This window comes from Oncorhynchus gorbuscha, linkage group LG19 (genome assembly GCF_021184085.1).
Source record: "Oncorhynchus gorbuscha isolate QuinsamMale2020 ecotype Even-year linkage group LG19, OgorEven_v1.0, whole genome shotgun sequence".
Taxonomy (NCBI): Eukaryota; Metazoa; Chordata; class Actinopteri; order Salmoniformes; family Salmonidae; genus Oncorhynchus; species Oncorhynchus gorbuscha.
In genome coordinates this window covers 32,264,777-32,280,545 of record NC_060191.1, presented here as the reverse complement: position 1 = coordinate 32,280,545, position 15,769 = coordinate 32,264,777, and the positions used below count along the sequence as shown (strand labels likewise).

The 15,769-nt window shown below is 45.4% G+C and overlaps 1 protein-coding gene across 1 annotated transcript in view; it reads left to right on the top strand.

Moving 5' to 3' along the window:
* LOC124005622 (serine/threonine-protein kinase SIK2-like) overlaps positions 1-15,769 on the top strand; it is a 57,275-nt gene that overhangs the window by 29,297 nt on the left and 12,209 nt on the right. The window contains exons 6-10 of the mRNA XM_046315040.1: positions 188-311; positions 6,257-6,471; positions 9,519-9,689; positions 10,060-10,197; positions 14,859-15,090. Of these exons, the coding sequence (XP_046170996.1) occupies positions 188-311; positions 6,257-6,471; positions 9,519-9,689; positions 10,060-10,197; positions 14,859-15,090 (880 nt within the window). The remainder of the gene's footprint in view (positions 1-187; positions 312-6,256; positions 6,472-9,518; positions 9,690-10,059; positions 10,198-14,858; positions 15,091-15,769) is intronic.

Genomic DNA, 15,769 nt, shown 5'->3' with positions numbered 1-15,769 from the left:
ACAAGATTTTCCCAGCCTCTTTTAATACCTCCCTAGTGAACTCGCCCTCGCATACATCTGGGTGCCTTTCTACCCTGATTGATCTAGTTATGTGAGTGTAATTGTTCACACTGCAGCCCCTGACCTAGTCTGTCCGTTCGTCTGTCTGGCTGTGCTTGTGTGCACGTGTGTTTTTGTCTCAATGTAGAGTATGGGGGTGGTGCTGTACGTGCTGGTGTGTGGCGCCCTGCCCTTCGATGGCCCCACCCTGCCTGTTCTCCGACAGCGCGTCTTGGAGGGTCGCTTCCGCATCCCTTACTTCATGACAGAAGGTGAGACTCAATAACCTAGTGCTTTACACCCCAAAAAAGTCAGAAGTGACACCACTGCTCCTATGGAAAAACAGTGTGTGGTTGTTGGAATGGGGTTTGTTTACTTGTGATGCCAGCAGAGGACATTAAAGGGGCAACCCAAGATACAACAAAGTGGTTACTCCACCACTTGTTTTAGTAAATGGCTGAGATATAAAGCTGTAGAAATACAACCTTCTCAAATCAATGGTAAAAAAATGTAAAAACAACATGCAACAATTTCAATTTTTTTACTGAGTTACATTCATATAATAAATTCAGTAGACCCTCATCTAAGGATTTCACATGACTGGGCAGGGGTGCACTTGTGTGCCAGGCCCACCCACTGGGGAGTCAGGCCCAGCCAATCAATGAGTTTTTCCCCACAAAAGGGCTTTATTATAGACTGTTATACTCCAGTTTCATCAGCTGTCCGGGTGGCTGGTCCCAGACGATCCCGCAGGTGAAGAAGCTGGATGTGAAGGTTCTGTGCTGACGTGGTTACACGCCGCCAGCAGTTAAGGCCGGTTGGACGTACTGCCAAATTCTCTAAAACAACGTTGGAGGCAGCTTATGGTAGAGAAATTGACATTAAATTCTCTGGCAACAGCTCTGGTGGACATACCTGCAATCAGCATGCCAATTGCTTGTTCCCTCAACTTGAGGTATTGTGTTGTGTGATGAAATTGCACATTTTAGAGTGGCCTTTTACTGTCCCCAGCACAAGGTGCACCTGTGTAATAACCATGCTGTTTAATCAGCTTCTTGATATGCCACACCTGTCAAGTGGATCGATTATCTTGGCAAAGGAGAAATGCTCACTGATGGGGATTGAAAACAAATTTGTGCACAAAATGTAAGATAAATAAGCTTTTTGTGCGTATGGGTAATTTCAGCTCATGAAATATGGGACCAACACTTTTACATGTTGCGTTTTTATATTTTTGTTCAGTATATGCACTGTAACCCATTTAACTGTCTGCTTGGAGCTCTTCAGAATCCCACTTGTGTCTCACCACTGCACAGGGGTCTAGCATGCAGGGAAAGCATAGACTGCTTTTGAAGTGAGGCTCAACTGCCCGGCATGGCATAAATACCTGTCCAAAACACCTGTCCAAAATGGAACCCATTTACTACTAGGGCAGGGAATTGCCAAGGACCTCACGATACGACATTATCATACTTAGGTGCCAATACGATATGTATTGCGATTCAATACTGTGATTTTATTGCAATTCAATGTTCCAAACATATTGTTCACCATACGTCTGCTGCAGAGGGACAAGAGCGAGCCATTCATAAAACATCTGAGTAGGAGTGCTGATCTAGGATCAGGTCTCCTGTCCATATACTGTGCATCTTATCCATTCTGCTCTAAAAGGCTAAACTGACCCTAGATCAGCACTACTACTCTGAGACGCTTTATGAATATGGGCACTGTTCCTAGGAGATCCTAACAGTGCTCCTTTTGGTGGTGCTCCAAATCTAGAGAAGTCATCATGTCAGGTTCGAGCTAACACTATACGCCAACCTGGTGCGACTAACTCTAATCAGAGTGAGCCAGAGTCATTGTGTTTACATAACCTGGGGAAGAGCCAGTGAAGTTCAAGCAGGGCTCTGCCAGCCTCCCCTATAGGGGTGGACTATTTAGTCCATGTTGAGAATGCAGCCCCACGGCCCGCTCCAGTCCTGTTCTCACCTTCCTCTTCATACGAGAAGAACAGAGTGCCGTTTCCTCCCCACATGTTCAGTCTCTGCTACACACACTGGCACACATACACACACACTGTACGGTACAGTACACAGCCTCTATATAAACATTTGGCAGCGCTGTACTGGTAGTACACTACTTTATTTTGCCTTCAGTACTGTACATCCCAGGACCGTACATTCTTTGACTGCCGTAATGAAGCGGCCCCAGGAGATTTGGTGTAACAGAAATCTGAGAACCCCCCCCCTGCTTTCTTTAACTGTCGAAAGGAGGTGTTAACTGTCCGGCCCTGAATATTTCCATGATGCACTGGGCTCCTGAGTGGCGCAGCAATCTAAGGCACTGCATCTCATTGCAAGAGGCATCACTACAGACACCCTGGTTCGAATCCAAACTGTATCACAACTGGCCATGATTGGGAGTACCATAGGGCGGTGCACAATTTGCCCAGTGTTGGCCAGTGTAGGCAGTCATTGTAAATAATAATTTATTCTTAACTGACTTGCCTAGTTAAATAAAGGTTAAATTAATAAAAATGTATTTTAAATGTACTCAAGAGAAGAGGGTCAATGTAGATTGCATAGTTTCTCTCTCTCATCCCTCTGTCTTGCCAGAGAAGTACTCATTCGGCAACAGGGCAGTCATGATACAGCGTGTTCGAAAAGTATTTATACCCCTTCCCTTTTTCCACATTTTGTTATGTTACAGCTTTTTTTTAAATGGAGTAAATTAAATGTTCCTCTTCAATCTACACACTGTACCCATAGTGACAAAGTAAAGACGGGTTTTTAAAAAACAAATGGCTTATTTACACAAGTATTCAGACCCTTTGCTATGAGACTCAAAATTGAGCTCAGGTGCATCCTGTTTCCATTGATCATCCTTGATGTTTCTACAATTTGAAGTCCACCTGTGCTAAATTTAATTTGTTGGACATGATTTGTAAAGGCACACACCTGTCTATATAAGGTCCCACAGTTGACAGTGCATGTCAGAGCAAAAACCAAGCCATGAGGTCGAAGGAATTGTCCGTAGAGCTCCGGGTCAAGATTGTGTCGAGGGACATTTGGGGAAGGCTACCAGAAACATTCTGCAGAATTGAAGGTCCCCAAGAACACAGTGGCCTACATCACTCTTAAATGGAAGAAGTTTGGAACCACCAAGACTCTTCCTACAGCTGGCTGCTGTAGGAAGAGCAATCGGGGGAGATTGACCTTGGTCGGGGAGGTAACCAAGAACCAGATGGTTACTCTGACAGAGCTTCAGAGTTCCTCTGTGGAGATGGGAGAACCTTCCAGAAGGACAACCATGTCTGCAGCACTCCACCAATCAGGTCATTATTGTAGAGTGAACAGACGGATGCCACTCCGCAGTAAAAGGCACATGATAGCCAGCTTGGAGTTTCTCTGGTCTGAAGAAACCAAGATGAACTCTTTGGTCTGAATGCCAAACATCACGTCTGGAGTAAACCTGGCACCATCCCTACGGTGACGCGTGGTGGCAGCATCATGCTGTGGGGATGTTTTTAAGCTGCAGGGACTTGGAGACTGGAGACTGTCCTTGCTTGAGTGGCTCAGCCAGAACCCGAACTTAAACCCAATCTAACATATTTGTAGAGACCAGAAAATAGCTGTGCAGCGACGCTCCCAATCCAACCTGAAAGGGCTTGAGAGGATCTGCAGAGAGAAACTCCAAAACTACAGGTGTGCCGAGCTTGTAACGTCATAACCAAAGAAGACTCGAGGCTGTAATCGCTGCCAAAGGTGCTTCAACAAAGTACTGAATAAAGGGCATGAATACTTACAGTTGAAGTCGGAAGTTTACATACACCTTCGCCAAATACATTTAAACTCAGTTTTTCAAAACTCCTGACATTTAATTCTTGTAAAATTCCCTGTCTTAGGTCAGTTAGGATCACCACTTTATTTTAAGAATGTGAAATGTCAGAATAATAGTAGAGCGAATTATTTATTTCATCACATTCCCAGTGGGTCAGAAGTTTACATACACTCAATTAGAATTGAGTAGGATTGCCTTTAAATTTTTTAACTTGGGTCAAACATTTCGGGTAGCCTTCCCCAAGCTTCCCACAGTAAGTTGGGTGAATTTTGGCCCATTCCTCCTGACAGTGCTGGTGTAACTGAGTCAGGTTTGTAGGCCTCCTTGCTCGCACACACATTTTCAGTTCTGCCCACAAATTTTCTATGGTATTGAGGTCAGGGCTTTGTGATGGCCACTCCAATACCTTGACTTTGTTGTCCTTTTGCCATTTTGCCACAACTTTGGAAGTATGCTTAGGGTCATTGTCCATTTGGAAGACCCATTTCCGACCAAGCTTTAACTTCCTGACTGATGTCTTGAGATTTTGTTTCAATATATCCACATAATTGTCCTGCCCCATGAAGCCATCTATTTTGTGAAGTGCACCAGTCCCTCCTGCAGCAAAGTACCCCCACAACATGATGCTTTCTCCTCCGTGCTTCACGGTTGGGATGATGTTCTTCAGCTTGCAAGCCTCCCCCTTTTCCTCCAAACATAAAGATGGTCATTATGGCCAAACAGTTCTATTTTTTTTCATCAGACCAGAGGACATTTCTCCATGTGCAGTTGCAAACCGTAGTCTGGCTTTTTTATGGCGGTTTTGGAGCAGTGGCTTCTTCCTTGTTGAGCTTCCTTTCAGGTTATGTTGATATAAGACTTGTTTTACTGTGGACATAGATACTTGTACCGGTTTCCTCCAGCATCTTTAAGGTCCTTTGCTGCTGTTCTGGGATTGATTTGCACTTTTTGCACCTAAGTACGTTAATCTCTAGGAGACAGAAACGTCTTCTTCCTGAGAGATATGATGGCTGCGTGGTCCCATGGTGTTTATACTTACATATTATTGTTTGTACAGATGAACGTGGTGCGTTTGGAACTTGCTCCCATGGATGAACCAGACTTGTGGAGGTATACCATTTTTTTCTGAGGTCTTGTCTGATTTTCTTTTGATTTTCCCATGTCAAGCAAAGAACAACTGAGTTTAAGGTAGGCCTGAAATACATCCAACAGGTACACCTCCAATTGACTCAAATTATGTCAATTAGCCTACCCGAAGCTTCTAAAGCCATGCCATCATTTTCTGGGATCTTCCCAGCTGTTTAAAGGCACATTCTTAGTGTATGTAAACTTCTGACCCACTGGAATTGTGTGTGTGTGTGTGTGTGTGTGTGTGTGTGTGTGTGTGTGTGTGTGTGTGTGTGTGTGTGTGTGTGTGTGTGTGTGTGTGTGTGTGTGTGTGTGTGTGTGTGTGTGTGTGTGTGTGTGTGTGTGTGTGTGTGTGTTTTAATACATGCATTTTATTTTATAAATGTACAAAAATGCCTATAAACCTTTTTATGCTTTTTCATAATGTGATCTTATGTGTAGATTAAGGGGGGGAACAATTTAATACATTTTAGATTAAGGCTGTAAGAAAGTGTGGAAGAAGTCGAGGGGTCTGAATACTTTAGGCACTGTAAATAAGACCGCAGAAGGCAAGATGAGTACGTTGCTCGTGCCGAAGAGCAGAGACGCATGCATGCAGGCAGACCGATGTGCGCACACACACAGATGCAAACAAACAAACGTGCACAAAACAGAACCTCAACCCAGTGGGCAGTAATTCTATTAAGACCCAGAGGTTGGTGACGTCAAGCTCATTTAGCCGCTAACTGAAGGATAAGAGGTCTCTCCATCCTCCTCCTCCGAGAGAGGGGGAATGGGAGAGGGAGATAGGGATAGAAAGGGAACAGGAGAGAGGGGGTTAGAGAAAAGAGGGAGAAAGCCTGCTGTGCATTCCTGCCTGAGCTCATCTGTTTTTCTTAGCATGAGTAGTGGAGGCACTCCTTCCCTGTGGCCGGCCCTGCTTTAATAGAACTGCTTTGTTCCCCCAACGTTTTAGCCGGAGCGCTCTCTTCACTCAAATGGGGGTATTCTTCCTTCTGTACTCTCGGTACATGGTACACTCCGTACACACAGTACCACTGTCCCGAGCTGCGTGTTGTTGTGTATGGTCTGTGTTGGGGCAATTGTGGAAAGTCAGACGTGACAGGAAAACACACTCCTCTCTGTCATCAGATGAAGTCTCAAGTGATATTGTAAGAACTGTTATTGATCTGAGTACCAGGGATTGTACATTGATTTTGTTCCCCTCTCTCTGTCTCCATCTTTATTCATTTTCCCCTCCCCTTCTCAGACTGCGAGCACCTGATCCGGCGGATGTTGGTGCTGGACCCGTCCAAGCGTCTGTCAGTGGCTCAGATCAAGGAGCACAAGTGGATGGCACTGGATGTGCTGGTGCAGAGGCCCATGCTGTACCAACAGGAGGGGGACCTGAGCGTGGGCGAATACAGTGAGCAGGTTCTGCGACTCATGCACAGCCTGGGCATCGACCAACACAAGACCATCGAGGTGAGAGATGGCCGAGAGAGGGTGCTTTGTTCCTTATATAGTTCCCTACTTTTGACCAAAGGGCCCTGGTCAAAAGTAGTACACTGTAAAGGGAATGGGGGTGCCATTTGGGACGCAGACAATATCTACGCTAGCAGCTCTAACCTTTTTGATGGCCCTATGCAAGATTTGGTTGGACGCCCCCCCCACCTCGTCGCAAAACAACACAATTTTGTGTACTTGCATACTATATGGGGCGGCAGGGTAGCCTAGTGGTTAGAGTGTTGGACTAGTAACCGGAAGGTTGCAAGTTCAAACCCCTGAGCTGACAAGGTACAAATCTGTCGTTCTGCCCCTGAACAGGCAGTTAACCCACTGTTCCTAGGCCGTCATTGAAAATAAGAATTTGTTCTTAACTGATCTTGCCTAGTTAAATAAAAGGTCAAATAAAAATAAAATAAATAAATATGCCAGTGTACATTTGTACACTAGCATTAACTAGCATACTAAATAGAATGAAGCAATGTGTTGTGCAAGTGTGAATATACTGTATCTCTAATGACACCCTATTATGAGTGTTGATGTTAGCACAGGTGTGGTCCTCTGTAGCTCAGTTGGTATAACATGGCTTTTGCAAAGCCAGGATAGTTAGTTCGATTCCCAGGGCTACATATACCTAAAAAATGTGTGTACACATAAATGTAAGTCGCTTTGGGTGACACATTCCCTCATAGATACTCTCATAGATACTCTGGACCCAGAACTATTCATATTTTCGTTTTTTAAATTTGATTTGAATGGTTGCCCCTATCACTTCCGTTGGTTGTTAGCTAATAATACAATTCTAATGATTTGGTGGGTGTGGTGGTCATGAAATTTCATCAGCCAGTGATTGTCAAGCAAATAACTGTCACGGTAATTGACCATTAATTAACAAACGGGCGGCAGCGTAGCCTAGTGGTTAGAGCGTTGGACTAGTAACCGGAAGGTTGCGAGTTCAAACCCCCGAGCTGACAAGGTACAAATCTGTTGTTCTGCCCCTGAACAGGCAGTTAACCCACTGTTCCCAGGCAGTCATTGAAAATAAGAATATGTTCTTAACTGACATGCCTGGTTAAATAAAGGTTAAAAATAAAAAATAAAACACAAACATAAAACATCTATTGGCTTCTGCACATAGCCTACAAACCACTGGTGCAGACCTTTGGAACATCTACTTTTTAAAAAGTAATAAATCCATGTAATATAGACCTTTTGGACAGGTCTCAAGAAATGTGATTATAATGAAAATTTAGACATTTTCATGGGAACAGAATAGCATATTCTGAGTTGGGCTATGTTTTTAGATATTTTAATAGATTGTACGGCTGCATTATCTGACTAATGATTTGAAAAAGTTGCTTGAAAGACATGAGACTTGCTTTGTTTTTTGCGTAGGCTGTACACACTTCATCAGTCTCTCATTCACAATTTGACAAGCACTTGATAATGCTTTGAATTTCCCAGCGGCATCCCCTTTGTGGGGCCATAATGCACGCTTTAAAAAATGCATCTTTCACTCCTGATCTGGTCTTTCTCACACATTGCGGACGCAACTGCGCTCGTCCTTATCCAATTCCGAGGTGCATATTGAAGATATTGGAAGAACTGTGCGCATTTACTTTCCGTCAGCCAACAAGATGAGTAGGCCTAAAAAACAGCAAAAGCACTAGCCTCTGTCAATCTAGTATCCCTCATAGTACAAAAGTTGACCTGTGCGAGATATAAATATTCCAAACATAGTCTAGGACAGTTATGGGATGCAATTTTCACATTATACGCGTAGAAAATCGTAGACTATAGCAGGAAAACACCATTATCAAAAGGGACCACATGATATTATGCACGTAATGCTTTTATTATAAAGGTGCATTTTTTATGGTGAACATTTTCTTCCCCAAACTTGAAACCCACGCACTACTTATGTATGCCAGTTAGGCTCTACACCCCTTGTAAAGCAGATTTAATATGCTTAATTTTAAGAAGTTATTTGACCACTAATGGTTTCTTACCTTAAGCTGGTAGTGATAATATATCATTCACAAGTAATAAGCTATTATTGTCACCCATCAGACTCTTCTTGTCATTATATATACTAAATAATATGTGTGAAATTCTTTTTGAATTTCGACTGGACCATTATTTCAAATAGACCATCATCATGCACCTGTCTCGAAACGGGCAGAAAAATACATGTCCACTCCGCACTTAAATATCGAATGGAGGACGCTTTTCCAGCGGTTCATTTTCATGCCAGCCAGGTAGGATACACTCCTGTTTTTCAAGATGAGCAACGTGCTTAATATTTGCTTATAGTAGGCCTAGCCTATAGAAAGCTGATAGGATCCGCCTCTTTTTAATAGAGGCCATCACTTTGTTTTTTTCGCACAATTGCATAGCCTTTAGAAATGTTGCGCAACATGAGCTCATGGGCTCTCATGAAGTGTTTGATTAGATTTTCGATCACATTTGCATTGATGTCAGAGTGATTTAGAGGGACAAAAGAGTGCTTAGTCCCAAGCACTTAGCAAGTTTGGTAGGCTACTAATGACCATCAGCAGCATCATACTTTGGAGAAGCCTAATTACCGTGACTAAACGGTTACGTGGAATTTGACTGCCTTGATGACTCGTGACCGCCCGATGTGGCGTAATATGGTCACCGCAACAGCCCTAGTGGGTGCTTTATATTTGTCCTATGATTCTTCTCAAGTAACCCCCTGTGGATAGGACAAGTACCCCCAGGGATCCTAGTACCCCTGTTTGGGAACCACTGATCTATACCGCTGTGAAATAAATCAATATATTTTCCATGACACACAAATATTAGATTTTCAGCTGTTTTGAAGCTGGTGTACAAAACCCGAAAGAAAGTCAAAGACGCAAAAATGAAACTTAAGAACGGGAAGCATATAAATGGTGCATAAATAACAGATCTACCGCTTCTTAGATTTGCTTTCTATTTCTATGTGAATTTGGTAGGGTTGCCCAAAAAGTTACATATTGCAGCTTTAACATTCCTGTGTCCAGTCGCTCCAGAACAAGAGTTACAACCACTTTGCTGCGATCTACTACCTGCTGGTGGAGCGTCTCAATGCCCACCGCTGCAGTTTCCCTGTGGAGCAGCGGCTTGACGTACGCCAGCGCCGGCCCAGCACCATCGCCGAGCAGACTGTCGTCAAGGTAACCCTCTCTGTCTTCGTTGCCGTTTCTTTGGCGCCACAAGACAGGTCTGTCTGTGTGGTGCATTAGTATGGCTGTCTGTGGTTGTAATGATCAAGGACATTTACATTCACACACCTGGCTGTTCATAAAACATATTTTCTCTTCCTTTCACTGCCCTGTCTTTTTTTTTCTTTTTTTCTCACTCTTATCCATTCAACTTCCTTTCTTTTATTTTTTGCTTGCTTTGTCACCTTTCACCCTCTTTCTTTGATTCTCTTTCTATCCAACTTTTTTTCCTCATCTCTTTCTCTCGTCTCCTCATCTTCCTCCCTCATTCTCTCTCGTGCTCTCTGTACCCCTCCATCTCCCCTACAGCCAAGCGAGCCAAGCGGTTGCTCCCCCCCAGGTGGGTCTCCTGCCCCATGGGGTGCGGGGTCTACTACGCTCCCCAGCGCTGTCCCAAGCCTCTGATGCCTTTAACTTCCCACAGTCGCCGCTTCTGCCCGAGCACAGCTTCATGGTCGAGGATGTGGCCACTCCTAAAGTAAGTCACGACTCCAAACAAGTCGCCCCATGTCATCTAAGGTTACAAGCTATTCTGAACCGAAGCATCCCGGCCTGTAGACACCCACTATGTGGAGTGTTATCCAGTTTTCCATCTGGATAACACTGTTGAGTTAGTGGAATTAAGCATTTTGTTATATTAAGAATTTGATATGTTAAACTACACTGCTCAAAAAAATAAAGGGAACGCTAAAATAACACATCCTAGATCTGAATGAATGAAATATTCTTATTTAATGTACTGACAACAAAATCACACAACAATTATCAATGGAAATCGAATTTATCAACCCATGGAGGTCTGGATTTGGAGTCACACTCGAAATTAAAGTGGAAAACCACACTACAGGCTGATCCAACTTTGATATAATGTCCTTAAAACAAGTCAAAATGAGGCTCCGTAGTGTGTGTGGCCTCCACGTGCCTGTATGACCTCCCTGCAACACCTGGGCATGCTCCTGATGATGTGGTGGATGGTCTCCTGAGGGATCTCCTCCCAGATCTGGACTAAAGCATCCGCCAACTCCTGGACAGTCTGTGGCGCAATGTGGCGTTGGTGGATGGAGTGAGACGAGATGTCCCAGATGTGCTCAATTGGATTCAGGTCTGGGGAACGGGCGGGCCAGTCCATAGCATCAATGCCTTCCTCTTGCAGGAACTGCTGACACACTCCAGCCACATGAAGTCCAGCATTGTCTTGCAGGGCTAGGCAACAGAAGGCTACCACACTAACTTGTATTCCCAGGGCCAACCGCACCAGCATATGGTCTCACAAGGGGTCTGAGGATCTCATCTCGGTACCTAATGGCAGTCAGGCTACCTCTTGCGAGCAAAGAAATGCCACCCCACACCATGACTGACCCATCGCCAAACTGGTCATGCTGGAGGATGTTGCAGGCAGCAGAACGTTCTCCATGGCGTCTCCAGACTCTGTCACGTCTGTCACATGTGCTCAGTGTGAACCTACTTTCATCTGTGAAGAGCACAGGGTGCCAGTGGAGAATTTGCCAATCTTGGTGTTCTCTGGCAAATGCCAAACCTCCTGCACGGTGTTGGGCTGCAAGCACAACCCCCACCTGTGGATGTCGGGCCCTCATACCACCCTTTGTGGCCTGCTGGAGGTCATTTTGCAGGGCTCTGGGCAGTGCTCCTCCTGCTCTTCCTTGCACAAAGGCGGCGGTAGCGGTCCTACTGCTGGGTTGTTGCCCTCCTACGGCCTCCTCCACGTCTCCTGATGTACTGGCCTGTCTCCTGGTAGCACCTCCATGCTCTGCACATTACGCTGACAGACACAGCAAACCTTCTTGCCACAGCTCGCATTGATGTGCCATCCTGGATGAGCTGCACTACCTGAGTGTGTTGTAGGCTCCGTCTCATGCTACCACTAGAGTGAAAGCACCGCCAGCATTCAAAACTGACCAAAACATCAGCCAGGAAGCATAGGAACTGAGGTCACCACCTGCAGAACCACTCCTTTATTGGGGGTGTCTTGCTAATTGCCTATCATTTCCACCTGTTGTCTATTCCATTTGCACAACAGCATGGGACATTTATTGTCAGTGTTGCTTCCTAAGTGGACAGTTTGATTTCACAGAAGTGTGATTGACTTGGAGTTACATTGTGTTGTTTAAGTGTTCCCTTTTATTTTTTTTGAGCAGTGTATGTACAGTGTACATTTGGGAAGTTCGAAGAAAACCATAAAGGAGTGTCATCAAATGGATTGGCATTTTAGACTCATGCTTCAATTCTGATATACAAATTATAAACATTATGTTTGCACAGAAATACACACGGTCAGTGTCATGTGGGAACAGATCTGGGTTGTGCACATCGTTCGTGTTGCAATTTGTTTTGCTACATCAATTTTTTTTATATATTTTTTTTTGCATTGGACAAACTCGGGGAGTACCTCTGTTTGAAAAGATTTCAGAACATTTTCTCCTAACTGAACACAACCCCATGGAGCACTGATTGCAACAGGACTGATCCTCCCCCAAGGCCACCCCAACCCCGACTGGCCACTGCTGTTGAGTTATCCAAGAGGGGACCCTTGTCTGTTTTGTTTGGTTTAGCCCACTCATCCTTTCTCCCTCCCTCCCCAGGGACCTCTTTGTTCAAGACCGTCCCAAACTCCCCATAGCCAGGCAGTGAGAGAAGGGAGCGGTTGCCAGTTTGGCACTCAATAGAACAACAACACAAAATCAGCAGAGGAGTGACATAGTCCAGCCCCAGTCCCCTCTTACCCCCTTTTATACCTTGTGTGGGAGTTTCTAGCTAGTTCCAACTGAGGTTGCATCCTAAATGGCATCCTACTCACTATTTAGTAGTGCACTGCTTTTGACCAGGGAATATGGTGCCATTATAGTGCACTGCCTTTGAGGCTCTGAGTGATGGATGGTGGTGTTTACGTCACAGTTTTGTTATGAAAGAGCTCTGACTCACATTTCACTGAGAACGGGGATCCACGGTAGAGTACATAAGCTGGGAACATGTCTGGGTGTTAACCTCGTTCAAATCCCCTGGCCTATCCTGTCCTATTCTGACCCCTCCTGACCGGCACCTGCTGCTAGTGCTACTTGGATGGCCCCCTTTTCCTCTGCTGCGTCCCAAATGGCACTCTATTCCCTTTTATAATGCACTACTTTTGATTAGGGCTCATAGATTCCCTGTGCACTATATAAGGAGCAGGGTGCTATTTGGGACACAGTCTGTGCACCGTTCCACAGCCTGGTTGTCAGAGGGATGTGTTCTACCCTGTGAGCAGCTCCCCAGAGCCTTTAAGGCTGAGGCACTGGGCTGGCTGGTTCTAACAGTAACCGCACAGCAGGCAAGGCACAGCTGTCCCTCGCCAGCTTACATAAGCCACTCCACTCAGCCCTGTCCGTCCCCTCTGTCTGTCTCACTCGCTGGGGCCACACATCTGACTTGACAGCTGCCCAATTCTCTACAGCTCAGGCACAGTTAGACTTCTTTCTCACACACACACACACACACACACACTATGACCACATGCACACTTAGCATTGGCCCATGTGACATCCGCTGTACTCTTGCCCCTGCAGGTCTGGACCCAGACTCTCTCTCCCTACTCCCTCTCTCCTAAGTTTGTCTTTATCTGTGCCAGACTGTGACCTTTTCTTCCAGCCTGGCCAGGCTTTAGCATTCGACTTCATTTCTGACGTCAGCACGTTGCGTTGAACAACCTACCATTCCCCTGCTTGCTGCTGGGTTTTGAAAAACTGCCTTAAACACAGACCCTATACTAGTTTTATTTGAACCACTTCGTTATTTATCACTTTTACAACAAAACAATTGGCCTTTTTATTTTTATATTAACCCTCGTAAAAAAATGACTTGATAGAGATTAAATCAAAGCACCGCTCAAGTGTTATCTTGGTGAGTGAACATGGCAGGCCCACTCAAGAACAAGGAACTAGAATAATCTCAGTAGCAGGAGCACCAGCAGGACACATGTCCAGGATGCTGTCTGTTGAGGCTGTTCCCTCTGCCCTCCCTCACTCCCGATGAGCCCCTGCTTGCTCTAGGCACTGTAGGTACTAGGAATGAATCCCAAATGGCACCTATTTCGTGCTCTACTTTTGGTCAAACTAGTGTACTAAATAGGGTATAGTGTGCCGTAATAGCCTGGTGTGGCCTGGGTTTGAGCAGCCAGCCCCTCTCCCTCCCCAGTGTGTTGAGTAACAGGCAGCATTCCTGGCCCAGCACGCTTCAGGAAACTGGGATCAGGAATTGTACAAAGCAGTTCTGACTGGAGGAGCCCAGGGTTCTGGTTTCCCCGGCAACTCATTCAGTTGATCCGTGTCAGCGAGGGGTGTGTGTGAGAGAGACAGACAGAGCGTGTGTGTGTGAGTGCGAGAGAGAGACGCTGTGTGAGCAAGAGACATTGTGTGTGTGTGTGTGTGTTTGATGAGCGAGTGTGATTGTGTCTCAGTGTGCCTGTGTCTGTGGGAGAGTCTCTCGCTGTGCTTTCGGCCAAAGCACACTTCCTGTGCATGCATTCCAGACTCCCACCCCTCTCCCCCTCTCACAGTGTCTGAGCAACGGGGGGAAAGGGAGGGCGGGATAGAAATGGCAGACACATTTTGTTTACCCATCCATTCCCCAATCCTTGCAGTAGATTGTGTTTCTGTAGCTCCAGAGCTGTCCACTCCAATAACAAGTAAAGAGCACCCTCTGGATGTGTACATTAGGGGGAACCTGCCTGGTCATGTAACCGAGAGAGGTGCCATGTCCTGATGAATGGTTTCCCCCTCTTAGGCCGTGCGTGTAAGCGTGTGTGACAGAGGAGGTCCCATTCACGTCAGAGTGAAGCGTAACAAGAGGCGTTAAGGAGAGACACTCTCGCATGATGAGTAACCTTGCTGGGAACTCGTGTTAGCTCCCTAGAGATAATGCCCTGAGAGTCTGGGTTAGAAACCCAGTTCGATCCCCAACTCTAGCGAGTATGAATGAAAATTTGCTCTTTTGCTGACACTTGAGCATCAATGTGGAAAGGGAAATGATGATTACTGTGCACTGTCTTTGAAATACATTTCATAAACACATTTAGTCAAATGAATTAAGCTAAATTAATTGCTCTAGCAAGTAACTCCCCATGCCTCACCCTGTCTTCGCCTTTAGGTGAATGGCTGTATGCTGGACCCCCTGCCCCCCACAGTGCTGCGCAAGTCCAGCGTGTCGTCACCCAGTAACATGATGGAGACGTCCATCGACGAGGGCATAGAGACGGAGGAGCCCGACGCCGAGGACGACCCCGCCCACTTCTTCTCCGCCTTCCAGACGGCCCGCTTCGGCCAGCGCCGACACACCCTGTCCGAGGTTACTAATGAGCTGGGCCCCGTCATCAACCAAGGTAAGATCTGAACCAAGGTTCTGGGACATTAGAGAATCTTATACGCCATTGGCTAGATAGGGGACCTAGGGCTGTGTTCATACGATGGGTTGTTGATCTGCTAAGCCAGCAAGTATTGTGTTTGTGAATGGTGAAAATGTGCGCTTCCAGTGGAAATTGTTATTTTAAAGGCACCACATTTATTGATAGGTGGATGGATGAGTGGATGGCTGGTTTAATTTTTTATTAGCGAAGGCCAGAGGGGTACACACTACAAAGCAGGATCAATGCGTTAACTTTGATAAACAACCAGAAATTACAATAAATTTTCTGGTTCATTTAAGAAAGCTAAACTTAGTGTATTATGGTTGTTGAGGCAATTAGACCATGCCCATTTCATGCCTATCTTCTTTAAAATGTTTTATTTCAGAATATTCTGGAAAGTTAACTGGCTAAGTCATTGATCTTGCTTTGTAGAGTACTCCTCTGGAATCTTTCCTGACCGGCAACCTTACCCGGAAAACGGGCTGTGACAACTATGGAGTTTTGGGTAACGATTAGTTGTCATGCAAATGGCCGCGGTTATATTCATAATTATCATTTTGTTGAAAATGTTGAGCTCGTAATGTAATGCATCTGAATGGATCGTTTAAAATTACCTAATGAATACAACACTGCTTTAGTGACACCCTTGTCTCTA